Raw genomic sequence first — 21,231 nt, 5'->3', positions numbered from 1 at the left:
GGTATCTCGGCCCTGACATTTCCTAGTTGAATTACTTGACCTTTCTGAGGCTCCATTTTTCCATGGGAATAATAGCAGTTGCACCTGTTTCATGGATTCCTGAGAATTCAATGGGATGAACATTAGGTAGCAAGGTATCTGACATTTAAGCCATAGCTACTGTGGTTACCAAAAAAGCAAGCCTGAAATCTAATGAGATTTAGAAGTGATCCATCTATGGCCTTTTGCTCCTGCAGGAGATCATCTGTCACTAGAAGTGGTGGACTTCCTTGTCAGTTGCTGCAAAACATGGGCTGAAACACCACCTGAGTTAAATGCCTATTAAACTGTACAGGCAGCTAGGGTGAGCTACACAAAAATCACAGTATTTTATTTCTTCATAAATAATACTCAGTCACTGATATGCCCAAGAAATGCCTTGGGACCACTAAATAGCACATTTTAGCTTTAAACTGTCTTGGAACCCAAGAACACTTTCATAAGGCTAGGTTCCTGAACTTTAACAATTGAAGCATTCTCCAGCCAACAGTAGAATCTCTGTGACACCACTCTTTCCCTCTGCATACTGCATATTTAGGCTGTGCTCAAAGACTCATTAGGGACAGGGACTTTCACCCACCCCACATGCCTCAACCACCTGTGGCAGCTAGAAATTTGCTTCCCTGTTGGCTCAGAAAAACTCCAGTGTCCTGTACTATATGTAAAGCAAGACCCATACAAAGCACATTGAAAATGAGGAACCAGTTTATTGGACAGCTAAAGGGAATAAAAATAGCGAACTGATCTACATTTGTTACAAACCAAACAGGAAAGGCTATACTCCAAATGTTTCCCTTCCCCCTAGACAGAACAGTCTGGCTGGTGGCCAGGGCCAGGCTAGAGTCATGTATGTGGTGGACATCAGTTGAGCCTGGTTTAGGCAAGTTGGCAGATGCCTGCCTTAAACCTTCCATTCTTCTTCTGGATGAGAATGCCAGTGTTCCTTTTATCCTCTTTTATAAAATGGCCTACTTGTTCCCAGGCAGTAGGTTGTTACCTATAGTATCTGATTTCTTCCCCTTTGACACTTAGCTTTACCACCAACTCTTGCAGCAACTGCCCTTCTACTTAAAAGCAAGGGCCCAGCCAGAAGCATTCTTGTTGGAAGCAGACAAAAAGCCTCATATCTTCTCATATACATAATTCCACTGGCTGTTCCTAGTATCGGAAACTTCCTTCAGTGTTCCAGTTTCAAATAGTGCTAGTTTTCTGGCAAGCCAAAATTCCCAGAATGTTAGAAAAGCACAGACATTTCTTGCTTATTGTGGCTGCTCTGCAGTAGCAACTACTATGTATGTAGAGAAATTCAAGAGTAAATGAAGATGTTCTGTTAAGAGGTGGCACCATAGTGAGTGGGAGAGGTGTGCCACCAACTTCTACTTCTGCAACAGAACATGTATGTCTCCAGTACAAGCTTGTAAAAAAATACTGTAACAGAATATACTGTACAGAACTAGGATTTAACATGGTATATTACAATGCTAAAATATTGTATAAATACTATACAAGCACAGTCACTCCATTAGAAAGGGCTCACTGATGTTCCATTAAAAACTGCTGTCAGCATGTCCAAATAGAAACTACACAGCAGGAACAGTAATGATGGTGTGGATACACATGTGGTGCCAGAAAGGTCTATTTACAGTTCCTACTGACTATGCCACAACAGGAGAATTTGAGCTAAGGTGATATTGGCCTGATTTAAAAATAATTTTCAAATAACACATTTGATAGTAATTTTAGATCTTTGAAAACCAGTTCTGTAGATGTTACTCTCTGGCCTAATCAGCCATCACCAATGGGTCTGAACCAGCTTGATCTCTCCCTCTCACACATGCTCCCTCCAATGCATCCACATCCACTGACACACCCTAAACCACTACACATGTCCCAGTCACCTGCCACCTGTGTGTTCCATTGTGCTGAGTCACTGGCAGGTATTGAGTGCAAACAAGGCATGAGACCAAAGTACCTAGAGCCTTAGCTCCAGTTCCAGTTCTGGGAGGGATTGCAACAAAGAGGCAGAGGAAGGTAGAGGAGTGCATGCATCCCAGTACACTTGGGTTCTGCCACAGGAAGTGGTGTCTAATCTGGCATTTCAATATTTAATTTTGGAGGTGGGAGGATGTACTTCCCAGGGCTCTGGGTGATAACTACCCTGGTCTTCTTTCGAAACAGAGGAGCAATTTTAGGAGGTTCTGGAACTGGGGTTTCTTCTGTTTCCTCATTATCTTCATGATGGAGGTCATAGGATATGTTTCCATATTCTCTCAAAAATGGGAAGATTTCAAGGAGAAACTGACAGAAATCCTTGCGAATACCAAACCACCCTGAAAAAGAAGAATGTACTTTTTCAAATACTAGCCTGCACTGCATTTCATATTATTTTTCCTTCCTGATGAGAATTTTTATCCTGATGGCTTAGAAATGAAGACTGACTTGACCCTTCCCCTTCTTTCCCCTGTTATCCCTCTCCTTCCTCCCCTTTGGTTACTGTCAGGTTTCTCTTTATTTCCATGTCTCTGGGTCAAGTCAAGGAATATGTATAAAGGACCCATGGACAAGGACAATGGGGAGCAGGATTGAATGTGGGGGGTATAGGCAGGGCAGGGGAGAATAATGGGGGGGGGAAATGTGGATAACTGTAACTAAACAATAATAAAAAAATGTATCAGGGAAAAAAAGAAATGAAGACTGAGTAAGACCTAAATACCCACTAAGGACAAGAAGTCAGACCTGAGCTCCATGGAACTCCAAGTAGGTTTCCTAGACCAGCCATGATAGTGTTCCCAGGACCTTGGTAGGGATACAGTCTTGGCCTAGCCCATACCTCCTATATCAGCTTCAGTGAGCTGGATAGTCTGCTTGCAAAGGCCCTCCCAAGAATTCCGATGGATGCTCCAGGTTGAGTACTTGCTCTAGTGGCATCTAGAACTAATGTGTGACAAAGAGTGGTATCCAAAGAGACCATTTCTGACCTCCTCTGGAATCCAGGAGTATGGCAGGCACATGCTGTTCCAGGCCAGGAGGCAGCCTGAGCTCATGGGGCCATCTCACAACTTCAGAAAAGTTTTAGCTCTCCTGGGGCACAACACCCTCTCCCATTGGCTTCCAGAAAGCATGTTCAGGGGCTACATGCAAAGGAGCTCTCAGTTTAGTGAGGAAGGGGTTCTCCTCATAGATTATTTCAGACCTGGGTATCATAGCATGTAGGTGGAGAAGAAGAGAGAGCAAGCAGCACAGCACTGACAAGATCTAGTAATGTCAGAAATGAGAAGGGGAAAATGAGGAGGAAATAAGACCTAGGAAGTCCTAGGGTTCAGTGGGTGATATGGATTTTCATCTAATCCCCAGTATCTCCTGAGAAGGAGGTATCTTGATTCCCATGTTGCAATGGACAGGAAAGGACTAACACAGGCTACCTACCATGGTCAGTCCTATCTCAAACTCTAGTGTACTGCTAGGGAGGTCATAGTTCAGGGCAAGGAAAGCAAGGCTGACAGCATGTCCTTCCCTTGTAAGATTCCAGACCTTCCTCAGCACCAGTTTTCCCATACAAACTCCTTAACTGGGGCCTTATGGTACATCCTTTCATATAGCAGGCCCACATGCATGCACACACACAGGTCAAGGATTTCTGAAATGCTGAGTACATACAGTGGTTTCCTCCCTTCTGTCCAAATGTGGTTGCCATCAGAGTGATCAAGGAAAGCCAAAGGGGTACAAATATTGGGATACAGGAGAATGCATTATGGCCGTCCAGTTTGTGAACCAGCAGTATCTAAGGAAAGAGAAACAGTTGAGGTGTTTGGATACTGCATCTGAAAAAAGACAATATCTGAAGCCTTAGCATCCCTCCCTCATCGGGTCTCATAAGAGGATAAAGTCAGCTCTTCAGAAGACCACAGAAATCCTCTACTTTTTTCATTATTTTTTAAAGATTTTATTTATTTATCTTTAGAGGGGAGGGGAAGGAGAGAGAGATAAAAATATCAATGTGTGGTTGCCTCGTGTGCACCTCCTGCTGGAAACTGGCCTACAACTCAGGCAGGTGCCCTGACTGGGAATTGAACTGTGATACTCTGGTTTGCAGGCCCATGCTCAATCCACTTAGCTACACCAGCCAGGGCAAAAATCCTCTACTTTTGGGGAAACAAAATCTGTCCACCTGCAAAGTATCCAACACCAGGATTATTATGGGAATCCCCTCCTGGTGTTTGTTTTGAGGAGACAACAGTGCCTATCCTACAGTTCTCCACAGAACTCATACATGAAAATACAACACCCAACTTTCTCTCTCCAGAAGTAGATAAATTGATGCATATAGGGGCATCATACCTAGAAAGGTGCTTTCTCACTGCCAGCCCCAAGGCTCCCCCTAAAGAAACAATATTCTAATTTTACTGTCATTCTCTTGGCATGCTCTCCAAAAGTTAGCTCATGGTGACTTCCAGGGAGAGTTAACTGCCCTTACAGGTATGCAGGATGCTTTCATAGGAAAGGGTTGCCTCAGGACCTTGGTAGTTTTGCTATCAAAACTTACCTCAAAAGTAAGGAGAGGCACGACAATGGTCATCCAGCTCAGTGCCATTGTTATGTGTGTCCTTCGCTGTTCTGCAATCACATCCATGGAGCGCAGGAATAGGACAGACCATACAATATAATAGAGAACCACCAAGCACAGAAAGGACATGAGAATCCACAAGGGGACACACACAACCTGAGGGAAGGAGAGAAAAAATGTCTTTAGTCTAGTTTCTGCCCAAGCATCTGAGGGGATAGTCAACCCCTTGCTGGATCTAGTGTTGAAAATATTGCAAGTTTGAATTTCAATAGCCCTGCATGCTGGGAATGCTGTGAGGACACAGTGTGCTCACTGTGGGACCTGCTGCCTGCCCTGTAACTGTGCCACCATGGACCACTCTTCAGGTGAAGAGACTTGCAGCTCCTTTTCCTAAGGTAGGATATAACTCAGCCTGTATCTGTTCTGTCAGTATCACCCTCTTGCCCCCGATCCCCAGGAAGACAAGATAGTGCTGACATCCCATGCATTCACCCCATCTTACCCTAACATACCTTCTTTACAGGTCATTTCCCCATCCTTCCAGAGGTACTTTGGCTAAAAACTGGGGATGGTGTGCTCTGGAAGCTTCAGTTGCCATGGGTGAACAGGCCCTACACCAACTTGCACACTGATACTGGGAGGGCTGTGTTACTTGGTCCCTGCCACCTCTCCTATGTGGGTTCTGTGACTATTGTTGTACCAGAAGGACCTTGTTTGATGCCCCTACAAGTCCACAGGCTTTTGTCCTCCTGAGTAGCTTAGAATTCCTGATCATAGGTTTTTCTGTAAAGTCTATGCACGGCTTCTTCCTTGTGATCAAACTATCATTTAGTGGCATGCCCCCTCCATGGGCAAAATGTTAGAGGTCCTAATGGCCTCATTTGGTCTCTTTTGATCGCTGTGGGAAATGTGCAATTAGACTGCTTCATCTGCTGGGACCTTCACAGGATTAGGCCTGGAAAAATCCCTCTGTTTACCTACAGAAAACATTCACAACTCTGATTTTCTTTTCTGATTTACCTTACACTAAAATTTTGGTTTTACCAAGGTTTTTTTTCCTCCATATTGAAACAGAAAGTCTGAAACCTAATTACCATTCTCCAGACACAGCACCCTGAAGATGTAGCATGGGTGCCTGGACAATATTTTCTATTTTGAATATTTTATCAAAGACTTTGGAAAGAAGTGATGAGCCTTGCCTTTATTTATTGTGAAGGTAACACAGCAGCCAGGCTGCACAGCAACCTTATTTTATTCCCTGCCACCAAATGAATATTTTTACTATATTTTTTATTTTTTTAAAGGTAAGCTATGTGACTTACAGAAAATGTCTGTGTGCAAAAGTACACATCAAGCAGCAGAGGGGAAAAAGACACTGGCATGACCACCTCCCAGATGCAATATAGCTCTTCTACCTTTATTCTTATCTTCTTTCTATGCATTAATAGTTGAAACCATAGTGCATTCATGCATTCTCTTATTTGTAGCTTCATGCACACACACACACACACACACATATGCATCCATCCATCCATCCATCCATCAATCTATGTACAGTCATTATTAACCAAACACATATTAATTGAAACCACAGGTCACAAGCATGACTTAGACCTCACCCTTAGTAGGAGTATAAATTGGCATAACCTTTTTGAAAAGTAAATTGGCAGTGCAATATATATTTCAAAATCTCAAAAAGTTCCCACCCTCTGACCTAGTAATACTGTTTCTGGAGTCTTGCCTAAGAAAACAATGAAAAACACAAGCAAAGATTTTTATACAGCATGAGTTATAAGTGCAAAACACTAGTAACAATCTCCACAGTTAGAAATAAGGGGATGAGTTGATAAATGCATTTGAAGAACTTTTTTCATAATTAATGTTTAACAATCATGTTTTAAAGACTTTTTATTGATATGGGAAAATGTTTATGATACAACATTAGAACAAACAAGCAAGACACAAAATTATATATGTAGTATGCTCTCAATTATTTTTTTGAAACAATAAACCATGAAACAAGGAAATAAAATACTCTAAATGTCTTATTTCCCAGTGGATTATGGGTGATTATTATTCTATTACCTATGCTCATAGGTCTTTTCTAAATTTGAACACAAATTACTTTTATAATAAAAAAAGTTTATTTAAGGATTTAAAAGTTACATACAAGCCAGGGCCAGTGGATGATCTTGTCCAGTCTTAAGGCAATGAATATAAACTGGAGAATGTTGACAGAACACAGGATTTCTAACTAAAAATCAAGAGAAGAATCAGTTAAACAAAGTAAAAGTTGTATTCAATACTGCAATTATTTGGCTAACATACTAAAAGGAAATGCCAATTACAACATGGTAAATGTTTTATTAAGTTACACTTGGACTGACAAAGATTTAGTACCACAGGAGTGAGGCAGTGCTGTACCAAGGAGAAAGCTGCCTCTGGTTTCCTGCCTTGACCCTTCTGCTCAGTGGCTGCTCTGCCCTTCATGTTCATCCAGGTGATGACCTTATTTTCAGGCTGGCTGAGTATAGAGGCAATCCAGGGGACTTCCTAAGCTTCCTTCCTGCCTCTACCCACAAACATCTCTATTCCTAACCATCTCTGTATTTCTTCCTTGTATCCAGGACTCAGCCCTCCATCCACCACTTCATTTCTGGCTGCTGGAGTACCTGTCACATCAAGGCATCAAATATAAATACTTTACTCTGTCTTTAACCCTACCTATTCAGTGGAATCTTTCCCAGAAACTCAGAAACAAGTTCAAGTCATTCCCATTATATACAAAACAACCTGAAAACCAAATGAACTCACCCTTTCCTTAATCCAGTATGCCCTCTTAGCTCTAGTTCTCTCTTTTCATGACCTTCAAACTTGGTAAGACCTCATGGATACTTAAGTCCCATGGCCCCTGCCATTCCTAGCTTTACACACTGTGATCTAGCCTCCACCCCTATGACCACCCAGAAACTTCTTTTGTCAAGGTTGTCAATAACCTCTCTAGCATCACACCACTTCAGTTCACATCCTATGGTCATCTCTGCAGCATTTCATATTGCTGACCACTCCTTCCCCCATCTAGGGTCCCTGTATATAGTCTTGCCCACCTCTTGGTACTCTGACAGTTCTTTTCAGTCTTCTTTCCTCTCCTTAAAGGGTGATGCTCTCCAGAGCATTAAACTCAGTCTTCTCTCCCCACTAGAGACATACACATAAACACACGATTTTACTCACTTGCTCTGCCCTGGGGGTAGGGGAGAAGAAATGTCATCCACACTGCTGGTTTGTATTACCTCCTACTGACTAGTCCTCTAATCTCTGTCTCAAGTCTAGTCTTTCCTGCTGTGGCCCAGACTCAGCTCTCCTTGAGGCACCTCAGATAAAGCCAGTCCCAAACTGAGTTCATTACTCCCTGTACCTTTACCCTGTCCCACCCCTTCTGACAGTCTCCCATCTTGCTGTAAGGTAATTAGTGGCCTAATTACCCAAACCATGACCCAGAAAGCACCCTATATTCCTTTTCCCACATTCTCCTATTCAGTCACTACATCCTGTCCTCTCTCTACCATCCAGACTATATTGCCTGCTTAGGCCCTCCTCATCCCCATCACCCAAAGTACTCCAATAGCCCTCTGACAAGCTTCCCAGCCTCCAGTCCGGAAGGCCCTCAGGTCCCCAGTGCTCTCCATATTGCCTGTCTTCTGCTTGTAGTACTTACTACTCTTTAATAGCTCACTAATGCCTACAGAAGTAAAATCTCATGAGGCTGTTGGATCTGTGCAAGAGCTTCTCAAAAGTTCTCAGTTCAAAGGGCATTTAGTAACTCAGCAATACTTTGACAGGAACCTGGGCAAAAGCAGTACCTAATAGTTCCATTTATTTATGTAATTAGATCTAAATTTAGTATTTGTATCTTAAGAGCCATCAAAAAATCCACATAAATTGAAAGAAAATATTTTTATTTCATTCTTAAATAAGTACAACTAATTCCTAAGGGGATAGATGTGCCTGTTGGGAAATGCATAATTTCTCAAGACATTTCCACCCTCATTACCTGTTCTCCACAGGAAGTTTTGCATGGTACTACCTTCTCATCCGCCAGCAACTCAGCTTCTTCTGTGATGTTATCAAAATGAATGTAAAACCATAAACTACTTGGAGCAAGTATGGTGTCCCCACAGATGTCAGATATTACTGCTTTTTCCTCAAAAATGTCCAATACCTCTTGGTGCCCCTGTGAGTTTACTATGGAACCTGGGGTAGTTTGGCACATGCTTTGAGGACTGAGGATCTGGCCCCTACTCAGCCCAATCCCACTATACAGCCTCTCTTTTCTCCAACTGCCACAACATCCTCCTTTCTGCTTTATATTCAATGTATATATTTTTTAAAGACTTTATTTATTTATTTTTAGAGAGAAGAAAAGGGAGGGAGAAAGAGATGGAGAGAAACACCAATGTATATGGTCCTCTCATGTACCTCCTCCTAAGAACCTGACCTGCAACCCAGGCATGTGCCCCAATTGGGAATTGAACCAGTGACCCTTTGGTTTACAGGCCAGCACTCAATCCACTGAGCCACACTAGCCAGGGCCAGGCATATATTTTTTACTGTGGTAAAATACACAGAACATAAAATTTGCCGTCTTAATCAGCTTTTACAGTTAAGTGGTATTAGGTACATTTGTATTATTGTGCAAATATTACCACTATTCATCTCCAAAAACTCTGCAGCTTGTAAAACTGTGCTCTAGTTATATTTGAGCCACCATAGTTCACTCAATATGACATATTTTCTCCTTCCCTACCTATATAGGGCACCCTGGACAACCCTGACTCCTCCTTCACATCTATGTGTGAACCTATCCCCAAACACCCATTAGTGAATGTAGGTACTCCTCCTTCTGGGATACAAGAACCAAAGGGGAGCTCAACTCCCAGGATGATATTTCTTCTTGTAGGCAGGAATGCCAAGACTGTGACTATATGAATGACTGATTTTTTATAACTCTGCATCAGGAAAATACCATTTCATGTTCAATGCAGTCCTAGCCCTTGCATATGCTTTTGCTTTCTAAGGAACAAAGTAACAAATTTTCAGTTTTCTTAGACCTTCTCATCCCCTACCCAAGTTGGTACTTTTCAACCTGGACAACTGCTACCCTCTTGCGGAGAGGCTAGGCATGTGTAGGAGCACTAATGCATGTCACAAAGACTGGGGAAAGGAAGCATCTCCACTAGTATTTAGTGGGCAAAGGTTCTTCAATGTATAGGACAGTCCTGTTTAATAAAACATTTCCTATCCAGAAGGCCAACTGCATACTCCACCCCCCACTGAGAAATGCTGAACCAAATAGGTACTATCTAAAATGTTATATCTCATTGAGTTTATTTACTGGAATCTTTTACAAATGATTTTTAAAGCTTTGTTTTACATTGTTTTCTCAGGTAATAGAAAAACATGCAAAGCAAGAGAAGCATAAAGGAGAAATATGAGTTTAGAAATATGAATTTAGGAGGTGATAGCACATAAGTGGCAGTGGAAACGGGGAATGTAGATAAGATATTCAGAGAAAATATGCACAGTTTGAACAGAAAATGCTCAAGTCTAGAATCCTAAGAAACTGCAATGGAACCTAAGACAGAGGTGGTCAGATTGGTCAAAGGACCAGGAGTGTCTGGAGCTGCACAGTGGCCAAATTAAGACAGAACAGGGCCCACTGGATTTGGCCAGAAGGTGCACAGTGCCAGTTTCAGGGTGTGCAGGGGGTGAGCATAGAGTACGAGGTTAGAATAACACTGTTTGGGGAAACCTTTTTGTGAATGGAAGGAAAAATCACAATGACAGAAGACTTGAGAAGGTTTTGCTGCTGTCATTTCGTTTTGTCATTCTGATAACAGAGACCAAAGTTACTGAAGACAGCATGAATAAGTTCAGGAGAAAATGCTCAGAAGAACAGGAAGGGGAAAGGGGCTGAAATACAAGCATCTGCCCCAGGAGGGAAGATAGACAGGCAGGGATGAGAGAGAACAGATAAAGGTCTCAAATGACTCCGGGGAACAGGGGGTAGGGAAGGGCACTGTGTAGCGATGGCTAGGTAACAGGATGCAGGGCAGAAAGGGGGATCTAACTGAGAACTTCTCAACCTTGCCCAAATTACTGTCTCCCCAGGATTCTTTTAAGACATTTTTTTCCCTAATCAAACTCTCTCATGGAGTTTTAATATTGTTGGCAAGCAGCCAACAGCATTAAACATGGGGAGTAGAGCAGCCAAGTGGCTGGACTGTTCAGTCTCAGGAACTATGATGAGAGTAAAAGTGGACCCTCTGGGGTTGTCTTCCTCCACAGCCCACCCATACCCTTTCCCCCAGCACCAGAGAAATCACTCTCCCTGTTCAAGGCCAAGCTCTTCCTGGTGCTTAGGGTCCTGTTCCCTCCGTTTCCCACAGGCCCTTGCTCCATCACTCTTCCTCTCCATAGGCACCTTCCTCTCAAGATTCACGCACCCTAAGTAAGCTTCCCACAAGCTTCCTTCCAACCCAGCTGCCATATCCTTCTTCCACTTTTTACCCACAAAACTCAAGTGTCAAGTTCTTCCCAGAACCAATCTACATAGGGCCGTGGGCCCACAGCTTCCATGCTGTTCAGTGCACATGCAGTGAAATGAGATCCCAGTCCTGCCCTGAATGAGCTATTCCTTAAAATAAATCAGCTTTCTATATCTATATCTATATCTATATCTATATCTATATCTATATCTATATCTATATCTATATCTATATCTATATCTATATCTATATCTATATCTATACCTATATCTATATACATATTTATATCTATCTATACCTATATCTAATCTATACCTACATCTTCATCTATCCTATTCGTTGTCTTTCTCATGAAAAGTCTGACTAAAGCAGGTGGACAGGCAAAGTTGTGAAGCTGGAAGAAGGCTGATTATCTGGGTGAAAACCCAATGTTTTAACTCAAGAAAGTGAAGTGTGATTCTTTCCATGGTCTTTTGTTTCCTTATATACCATAACCTAGAGTTAATGATCAATCTCTTCCTAACAGAACGGCAAGAAATCTACATACAATAACTGACTATTCTTAAATGTATGAAATTGAAATCTTACCTCCAGTGACCTGTCATGTCGAAAGCCCCAAACACAAGCTGCAACGGACACCGGGGAAACAAAGAACAGCGGCATGAAGACCAGAAGCCAGAAATGGCTGCCTCGCTCGATCCTGTCACAGACCAGCACTTCAAACATCAACAGGAGTAAGTGGATGCCCACTGCAATTAGCATGGCTTTAAACTCTACACATGTTTCTCCTTCTGCTCTAAAATGAGACAGAAGAAGAAGAAAAACACCCTCAGTTCAGTCTCCATAATAAACAAATAGGCCAGGGAAAATACCAACTTATGTTGATAATGTGAGTTGTATTTTTTTTACAAAAAGCAAAGGAAATATCAGGCAGAAAGCTACCTTAAAATTCATATGTAATAGGAGATCCTATAAACATAGAACTAGTACATAACAAGAAATAAACAGTACAACCTACCCAGACTTAAAGTTTTAACAATATAAGGATATTCTCAGAAGTAATAGCCAGTTATTATGTCATCTACAGTGTACAAAACATTTTAGTTCATAACTTTAAATTCATCTACTTCCAAGATTATTCAAGTTGATCCTTCTATTGCTAAAAACTGACAAATATACATTAAATATTATGATCCTCATTTATTTTTTTTTAATTTTATTTATTTTTAGAAAGAGGGGAAGGGAGGGAGACAAACATCAATGTGCAAGTGACACATCAATTGGTTGCCTCTTGTACTCCCCCAACTGAGGACCTGGCTTGCAACCAAGGCATGTGCCCTGACTGGGAAATGAACAAAATCTTTTAGTGCACAGGTGGCACTCAATCCACTGAGCCACACTAGCCAGGGCTGATCCTCATTTCTTAACAGATTAAAAACCATGTAAATCACATTTCATGCAATACTATAAAAATAACTCTAACTTCATGAACAAGTGTGAGTTATATTTCAAGAAAATACAGTAACTATTGTTAGCTGCTATTTAAAAATGCAAATAAAAAGTACTAATGCCTTTTTATTTTCCTTTCTATTCCATTAGGATGAATTAATACCTGCAGATGAAAGAGAGAAAAGCAAAAAAGTTAAAACTGTGCTTAAACAAAATCAGTTTTATTGGCTGTCTAAATATCATGCATGAACTTACTAGATGAACAACAGAAAAATAATAATGCCACTAATCAGGAAAATGCTTCATAATAAATTTGGAAGGCCTACAATGTTTCATTCAAAATATAAATGAACATTTATGGTGTGTCTTGATGATGATAAATACAACTGAGTTTAAAACACAGAGAAAATAAAGTCAGTGGTTATCTCTCTAGGACCCAACAATGTTTCCTTGACTACTGTTGATACCAGAGTGACCACATCTGTATACTCAGTGCACTAAACTACATACACACAATTCATTTCCTTGCTCCAAATACATTAAACAAAAGTGAAAATTTCAAAAAGCTTCTAAATGTCAATTAATGATACCCTGAATGTTCAGTAATTTAACTTTTCATTTTTGGAGTAGTAAATGTTAGATATCTGAAAGTGTCTCATTTTAATAAAATGACTTGCAGAGATACAGGTAATCTGAAAAGAATCTAATAACTTTAAAACAGCTACATATGAATGTCCTCCATCTGCCAGGGCTTTTTGTGTGGCTATTTTAAAGTTCTTAGACATGTATGTAATAATGTTGTTTTACAAGATCAAAATAGTGTAAAAAAACATTAAAGTAAAAATAAGTTTTTAATGTCAATTACCAAGAATTAAATAAGTTGAGGTGTCATAACATCTACACTTTTCTCACATGAGCAGCTGTGTGTGTTCCTCTTTTTCTTCCACATCTGTCTATTGTGCATTCATTTACTTCCCACCATCCTGGTGCAGATTTAGAATAGTCCCCTTCTCAATTCCCCCTTTTTATCTTTTCTGAAGTTCCAATCTCTGCAAGGGAGGAAAGAGACTCTCAAAGGCCCCAGAAGCTCCAGGCTACACGTGGGAGTGAGTTTACTCTGGGCAATACAAACAGCTAAGCCATCCAAGAAGAAAGGCACAAAGGAGCTGAAGGTAAAGGTCACACATCTGCCCAACTACAAAAAGCTCTGCTTTCCTGCACAGCATCTGGGCCTAATCTTTCCCCATTTCAGGGATTCACTTTTTCCTGGCCAAGTTACTTCCCTTACACTGAGAACAGTCTTAAAGCTCTAGGAGACTGAGCTAGGAGTCTGAGGAACTAGGAGACTGAGACAAGAGGAGTCCTAGTTCCAGGATTGAACTAGAGAAGGATATATCCTTGATGATCAGAGCTAAAACTTTGGTTTGTAGAACTGCTCCTACAAATATGGTGGTTCCATACTTCCTAGTCTAGCATAGCCATAACAATTCTATATTTGGCATGTACTTTAAATTACACTGTTTTTTGTAGGCTGCCTAGGGAATGAACCATCCAAAATAACACTGCTTTTAGAAGAAAATGCAAGTTAAACACATAATTTTTAGAAATTTAGACTAGAACTCAGTTTGCCTGTATTATAGTTCTTATAAAACCCTAGATAGGTAGAAGAGAAAACACTACTTACTTTACCCAAAGTGAAAACCAAGATATTGCTCCCTCAATATAGACTAATGGGTTTTATAAAGCAGTATTACCGATACTGGGGATTTCGTGCCCAGACTCCAGTTCCAATGGAGGCTCCAACGATGACCATTAACTTCCACAGCCATATTGGTGCAAAGACAGCCCAGTAACTCCACTGAATGATGCCATCCAGACGAAGGGCCAGTAGCACAGAGAACAGCAGCAGACAGGCATAGATGAGGAATTTACTAGGAGAAAAGTAAAATAATTAAAGAGGATTCACATTTATAAATATGTGATACTCAAATGGGGAATAATAACAGCAGTATTTTTTAGACATGAAAATAGTTACTAATTCAACAACAGTTTACTAAAAAGTTCTATGTTACATACTTTGTTAGAGGATAAGAGAAACATAAAGAAGACTGAAATCAGTTCCCTGCTTTCCAGGGTTTTCTGTAGGAGGGCATCCACACAGAAACATATAATTATAACATGACATGTGCCATAATGGCACTATGGAGTAGGGTGTAATGGGAGCCCATCACGGTAAATATGGGGCACCAGGAAGGACAGAGGTGATGACCCTGGAACTGGTTCCAGAGGAAACATGGAAAACTGCCAGGCCAGAAAGAATGTGAGATGAGGATGCATTCCAAGCAGAAGGAACTAGCCATATCAAGACATGGAGACTGAAAAAGGTTGACACGTTCAGGATATGGTCAAGTTCTATCACTAATTATTTGATTCTTTTTTTTTAAAGGCTGCCATTTGGCCCTGGCTGGTGTGGCTCAGTGGATTGAGTGCTGGCCTGTGAAACAAAGAGTCTCTGATTAGATTCCAAGTCTAGGGCACATTCCTGGGTTGCGGGCCAGGTCCCCAGAAGGGGTGCATGAGAAGTAACCACACATTATTGTTTCCCTCTCTCTTTTCCCCTCCCCCAAAATGAATAAAAATAAAATATTAAAAAAAAATAAAAGGCTGCCATCTGTCCTGTTCATATACAGTCACATTTTAGTACACGTACTATACTTTTCATGACTGAATAAATTTCTCTCCATGTCTCCCTCTTTCCACATGGAGAGGACTTCCTAAGAGTATATCCTTAAAATATTAATTAGAAATTACATTGTTTCCCTGGCTGGTGTAGCTCAATGGATTGAGTGCCAGCCTGCAAACCAAAGGGTCGCTGGTTCAATCCCCAGTTAGGGCACATGCCTGAGTTGCAGGCTAGGTCCCCAGTAGGGGGTGCACTAGAGGCAACCACACACTGATGTTTCTCTCCCTCTCTTTCTCCCTCCCTTCCCCTCTTCCTAAAATTAAATAAGTAAAATCTTTTTTTTTAAAGGAAGAAATTTCCCTAGCTGGTGTGGTTCAGTGGATTGAGTGCGGGCCCGTGAACCAAACAACCACGGTTCGATTCCCAGTCAGGCCATATGCCTCAGTTGCAGGCCAGATCCCAGCAAGGGACGCACAAGAGGCAACCATACATTGATATTTCTCTCCCTTTCTCCTTCCTTTCTCCTCTAAAGATAAATATATAAAATCTTTTTTAAAAAGGAAGAAATTACATTGTTGAGAATTTCTACCTCCACTTTTTTTTTGTAATAAGAAGAATGGAGTCTCCTTCCCACCCTAAACAAAAAATTGGACAAAATAGATGAAACAACAATTTTTATTTAATTTTTAAAAAAATTTAAACAATATTTTATTCATTATGCCATTACAGTTGTTCTATTTACCCCCTTCATTCCCCTCCACCCTGCACACCCCCTCCCCCCATCATTCCCCCCCTTTAGTTTATGACCACGTGTCTCAAGTTCTTTAGATTCTATATTTCCCATACTATTCTTTCCCTCTGCCCTATTTTCTACCTATCATCTATGCTACTTATTTTCTGAACCTTCTCCCCCCTTCTCCTCAACCCACTCCCCTGTTGCTAACCCTCCATGTGATCTTCATTTCTATGGTTCACTCCTGTTCTAGCTGTCCTCTTAATTTGCTTTTGTTTTAGGTGTGGTTGTTAATAACTGTGAGTTTGCTGGCCTTTCACTGTCCATATTTTTTATCTTCTTTTTCTTAGATAAGTCCCTTTAACATTTCATATAATAAGGGCTTGGTGATGATGAACTCCTTGAATTTGATCTTATCTGAGAAGCACTTTATCTGTCTTTCCATTCTAAATGAAAGCTTTGCTGGATAGAGCAATCTTGGTTGTAGGTCTTTGGTTTCCATGACTTGGAATACTTCTTTCCAGACCCTTCTTGCCTGGAAGGTCTCTTTTGAGAAATCCGCTGACAGTCTGATGGGAACTCCTTTGTAGGTGACTGTCCCCTTATCTCTTGCTGCTTCTAGGATTCTCTCCTTCATTTTAATTTTGGCTAATACAATGATGATGTGCCTTGGTGTGTTCCTTCTTGGGTCCACCTTCTTTGGGACTTCTCTGAGCTTCCTGGATTTCCTGGAATTTTATTTCCTTTGCCAGATTGGGGAAGTTCTCCTTTATTATTTGTTCAAATAAGTTTTCCACTGGTGGCTGTTCCTCTTCCCCTTCTGGTACCCCTATAATTCAGATGTTGGAATGTTTAAAGATGTCCTGAAGGTTCCTAAGCCTCTCCTCATTTTTTTTTTGAATTCTTATTTCTTTATATTTTTCTGTTTGGTCACTTTTTTCTTCCTTCTGGTTCACTCCCTTGATTTGAGTCCCAGTTTCCTTTCCATTACTATTGGTTTCCTGTGCATTTCCCTTCATTCCAATTAGTTTAGCCTTCATATGTTCCTCTAATTTGTGACTAAAATCAACCAGTTCTGTGAGCATCCTGATCACCAGTGTTTTGAACTGTGCATCTGAACGTTTGGCTATGTCTTCATTGCTTAGAGTTATGGGCTCTGGGGCTTTGAGTTCTTCTTGAGCCATAATGTTTTGCTCTGTCCCTGCCTGTTATGTATGAGGAGCAGAGCCTAAGGTATTCAGCAGGGCAGGGCCACCCAGGTCACTGGTTTGTGATGCTGTATGTCGGGGCGGGGTCAGAGAACAGCCACCCAGGTCGCTGGTTTGTGACGCTGTAGGTGGGGGTGGGGTCAGAGAGGGTCAATGCTGGTCCCCTCTGCCGCTTACAGCCGCTGGGGCCTGCGTGGTCTGTCTCACTGCTTTCTCCTTCCCCGGTTTATTTGCAAGGGAATGTGTGACCGTGGTCAGAATTCCCCCTTGCACCCTCAGTGTGTCCACCCACTGCTACTCCATACCTGGGATCTGCCCACGGCTGCCTGTGTGCCTGGGTCGCGCACCCGAGTTGGTCTGGTGGATCTTTCCTGCCCGACCCCGCTCTGCTGCTGGTTCTGCCACTGGCTCTGCCCCTCTTACTGGTTTGGCTGAATGGTTAGTTGTTGTCAGACTTTTGTATAGTTCAATTTTCTGTGGTTTAGCTGCGTTTTTGTTGCTAAAACTTTGTTGTTTTTAAACTTGGTTATGCAAGGAGGCACAATGTCTCCACCTACGCCTCCATCTTGGTGGAAGTCCTCTATTAAAAAAATTTTTTTTAAGACTTTATTTATTTATCTTTAGAGGGGAAGGGGGAAGGAGAGAGGGAGAGAAGCATCAATGTATGGTTGCCTTTTTGTGTGTCCCCTGCTGGGAACTGGCCTGCAGGGAACAAGCCTGCAACCCAGGCATGTGCCCTGACTGGGAATTGAACCATGATTGTCTGGTTCGCAGGCCCGCGCTCAATCCACTGAGCTACACCAGCCAGGGCCTAAAAAAATTTTTAATTATTTTATTTATTTATTTTTAGAGACATGGGAAGGGAAGGAGAAAGAGAAGAAGAGAAACATCGATGTGTAGTTGCCTCTCTCATACCCCCCACTGAGGATCTGGCCTGCACCCCAAGCATGCACCCTGACTGGGAATCAACTGGTGACCCTTTGTTTCACAGGCCTGCACTCAGGGCTGAAACAACAATTTTCAGATGTTGGACAACAAGCAGCGAAGGACCATGATGGCAGAAGAAAAAGGAAAACAAAGAAGGTAAACTCTGTTATTGTCTCAGCTTACTGACTAGAGGCTCTTTCCAGGCTGTAGCAAGAAATTAATTAAACCCCAACTCTGTCAACAATTACATTAAATGTAAATTATATAAATACCAATTAAAAGTCAAAGATTGTCAGATTGGATTTTAAAAGCAAGATAACTGTATTCTACCTATAAGAAACCCACTTTATCTACCTATAAACTCAAAGACGGAATAAAAGTAAAAGGACAGAAAAAGTTTTCAAGAAAACACTAATTAAAAGAGAGTTGGAATGAACCCTGGCTGGTGGTATGACTCAGTAGACTGAGCACTGGCCTGTGAAGCAAAGGGTTGGTGGTTCAATTCCCAGTCAGGGCACATGCCTGGGTTGTGGGCCAGGTCCCCAGTAGGGCAGGTGAGAGGGAACCACACATTGATGTTTCTCTCCCTCTTTTTCTTCCTTCCTTCCTCTCTTTCTAAAATAAATAAATAAAATCTTTTTAACAAGAAAGTTGGAATGACTATATTAATATCTATTTTATGTTCTATTGCTGCTGTAACAAATTACCAAAAAATTGGAAGCTTAAAATAACAAAAAGTATTATCTTATAGTTCTAAATGTCAGAAGTCCAGACAGGCTTAGTTGGTTTTTCTGTTCAGTTGCATAAGGCTGAAATCAAGATATTAGTTGGCTGGGCTCTTTTTTGGGAGACTCTGGGAAGGATCTGCTTCATTCAGGTTGTTGGCATTCTGGTTTCTTGTGGTTCTAGGACTGAGATCCCAGGTTTTCTGTGGCTGTCAGGTGGGGGCCACCCTTAGATCCTAGGAGTCTCTCTCCGCTCCCTACACATAGGACTTTACATCTCAAAACCAGCAACAGCATATCACATCTCTTTCATGCTTGGAATTCTGACCTTTCCTTCTGCCCTATTGCTCCTGCTCCCTGAGAAAGCTCTGTGCTTTTAAGAGCTCATGTGATTATATTAGGTCCACCTGGATAATCCAAGATACTATTCCTTCCTTATCTTTAAGTCCATAGCTGTGGTAGGCATAATTCAAAAGATGTTCCCTAAAATTCCTGTTCTCTGGTTATTCAATCAATCACAAATCTAGGTACTACCATGAAAAAAGTTTGCATACAGAATTATGGTTACTAATCACCCGACCTTAAAACAGGGAGATTATACAGATTATCCAGGTGAATCCAGTGAAATTATATGAGCCCGTAAAAGCAAAACGCTGCATATAAGTAAGTCAGAGAGATGTTGCAGGGAGGAGATATGAGACAGAAGGGGAAGATAGATTTCAACATGAGAAGGACATGGCCTGCCTTGGCTGGCTTTGAAGTCAGAGGAAGGGGTCCATGAAGCACGGAATGCAGACAAACTCCAGAAGCTGAGAATGACTCTTGGTTGACAGATATGAAGGAAATGATGTCCTCAGCCCTATAACCACAAGGAGCTAAATTCTGACAACAACTTGAATGAGTCTGGAAATAGACCAATCAATCCCCATACCTTCGAGACAGGAATGCAGTTCAGCCGTCAGTTAATACTATTGAAAGGTTCTGTGACTTCAAGCAAAATGACATAAATGAAACCAATTTTACCATAGGTTAAATGATATAAACAAGAGTTAAGGTCTTACGGCACCTCATCAGTGTTATAATAAAATGATTTTCTTCAAGGACCTGCTGTACAGCCCTCATGATATCTTTTTTTAATATATTTTATTGATTATGCCATTACAGTTGTCCCATTTCCCCCCTTCATTCCCCTCCACCCTGCACACCCCCATTCCCCCTTTAGTTCATGTCCATGTGTCACAAGTTCTTTAGCTTCTACATTGCCCATACTATCCTTGCCCTCCCCCTGTCTATTTTCTACCTACCATCTATGCTACTGATTTTCTGTACCTTCTCCCCCTTCTCCTCCTCCCACTCCCCTGTTGCTAACCCTCCATGTGATCTCCATTTCTATGGTTCTGATCCTGATCTAGCTGTACTCTTAGTTTGCTTTTGTTTTAGGTGTGGTTGTTAATAACTGTGACTTTGCTGTCCTTTCACTGCTCATCTTTTTTATCTTCTTTTTCTTAGATAAGTCCCTTTAACATTTCATATAATAAGGCCTTGGTGATGATGAACTCCTTGAACTTGACCTTATCTGGGAAGCACTTTATCTGCCCTTCCATTCTAAATGAAAGCTTTGCTGGATAGATCAATCTTGGATGTAGGTTTTTGGATTTCATGACTTGGAATACTTCTTTCCAGCCTGTTCTTGCCTGTAAGGTCTCTTTTGAGAAATCAGCTGACAGTCTGATGGGAACCCCTTTGTAGGTGACCCCTTATGTCTTGCTGCTTCTAGAATTCCCTCCTTCATTTTAATTTGGTGTAATGTAATTATGATGTGTCTTGGTGTGTTCCTCCTTGGGTCCACTTTCTTTGGCACTCTCTGAGCTTCCTAGACTTCCTGGAAGTCTATTGCCTTTGCCAGATTGGGGAAGTTCTCCTTTATTATTTGTTCAAATAAGTTTTCCACTTGTTGCTCTTCCTCTTCCCCTTCTGGTACCCCTATAATTCAGATGTTGGAATGTTTAAAGATGTCCTGGAGGTTCCTAAACCCCTCCTCATTTTTTGGAATTCTCATTTCTTCATTCATTTCTGGTTGGATGTTTCTTCCTTCTGGTCCACTCCATGAATTTGAGTCCCAGTTTCCTTTCCATCACTATTGGTTCCCTGTGCATTTTCCTTCATTTCACTTAGTGTAACCTTCATTTTTTCTTCTAATTTGTGACTAAAATCAACCAGTTCTGTGATCATCCTGATCACCAGTGTTTTGAACTGTGCATCCAATAGGTTGGCTATCTCTTGGTTGCTTAGAAGTATTGGCTCTGGGGCTTTGATTTGTTCTTCTGCTTGAGCCATAATATTTTGGTCTGTTCT

The 21,231-nt window shown here is 41.4% G+C and overlaps 1 protein-coding gene across 2 annotated transcripts in view; it reads right to left on the bottom strand.

The window, feature by feature from the left end:
- Positions 1 to 726: 726 nt before the first annotated feature.
- The window catches only part of TMEM185A (transmembrane protein 185A), a 48,925-nt gene continuing 28,420 nt past the window's right edge, over positions 727 to 21,231 (bottom strand). For both annotated transcript variants that reach the window (XM_037138512.2, XM_053664064.1), the window contains 6 exons: positions 14,355 to 14,531; positions 11,740 to 11,947; positions 6,774 to 6,857; positions 4,583 to 4,759; positions 3,697 to 3,820; positions 727 to 2,369 (listed from right to left, as the gene is read on the bottom strand). In XM_037138512.2, the coding sequence (XP_036994407.2) occupies positions 2,125 to 2,369; positions 3,697 to 3,820; positions 4,583 to 4,759; positions 6,774 to 6,857; positions 11,740 to 11,947; positions 14,355 to 14,531 (1,015 nt within the window). In that variant the 3' untranslated portion in view covers positions 727 to 2,124. The remainder of the gene's footprint in view (positions 2,370 to 3,696; positions 3,821 to 4,582; positions 4,760 to 6,773; positions 6,858 to 11,739; positions 11,948 to 14,354; positions 14,532 to 21,231) is intronic.

The sequence above is a fragment of the Artibeus jamaicensis genome, unplaced genomic scaffold (assembly GCF_021234435.1).
Source record: "Artibeus jamaicensis isolate MK-2021 breed Jamaican fruit bat unplaced genomic scaffold, CSHL_Jam_final contig_3330, whole genome shotgun sequence".
Taxonomy (NCBI): Eukaryota; Metazoa; Chordata; class Mammalia; order Chiroptera; family Phyllostomidae; genus Artibeus; species Artibeus jamaicensis.
This window is presented reverse-complemented; position numbering and strand designations above follow the sequence as displayed.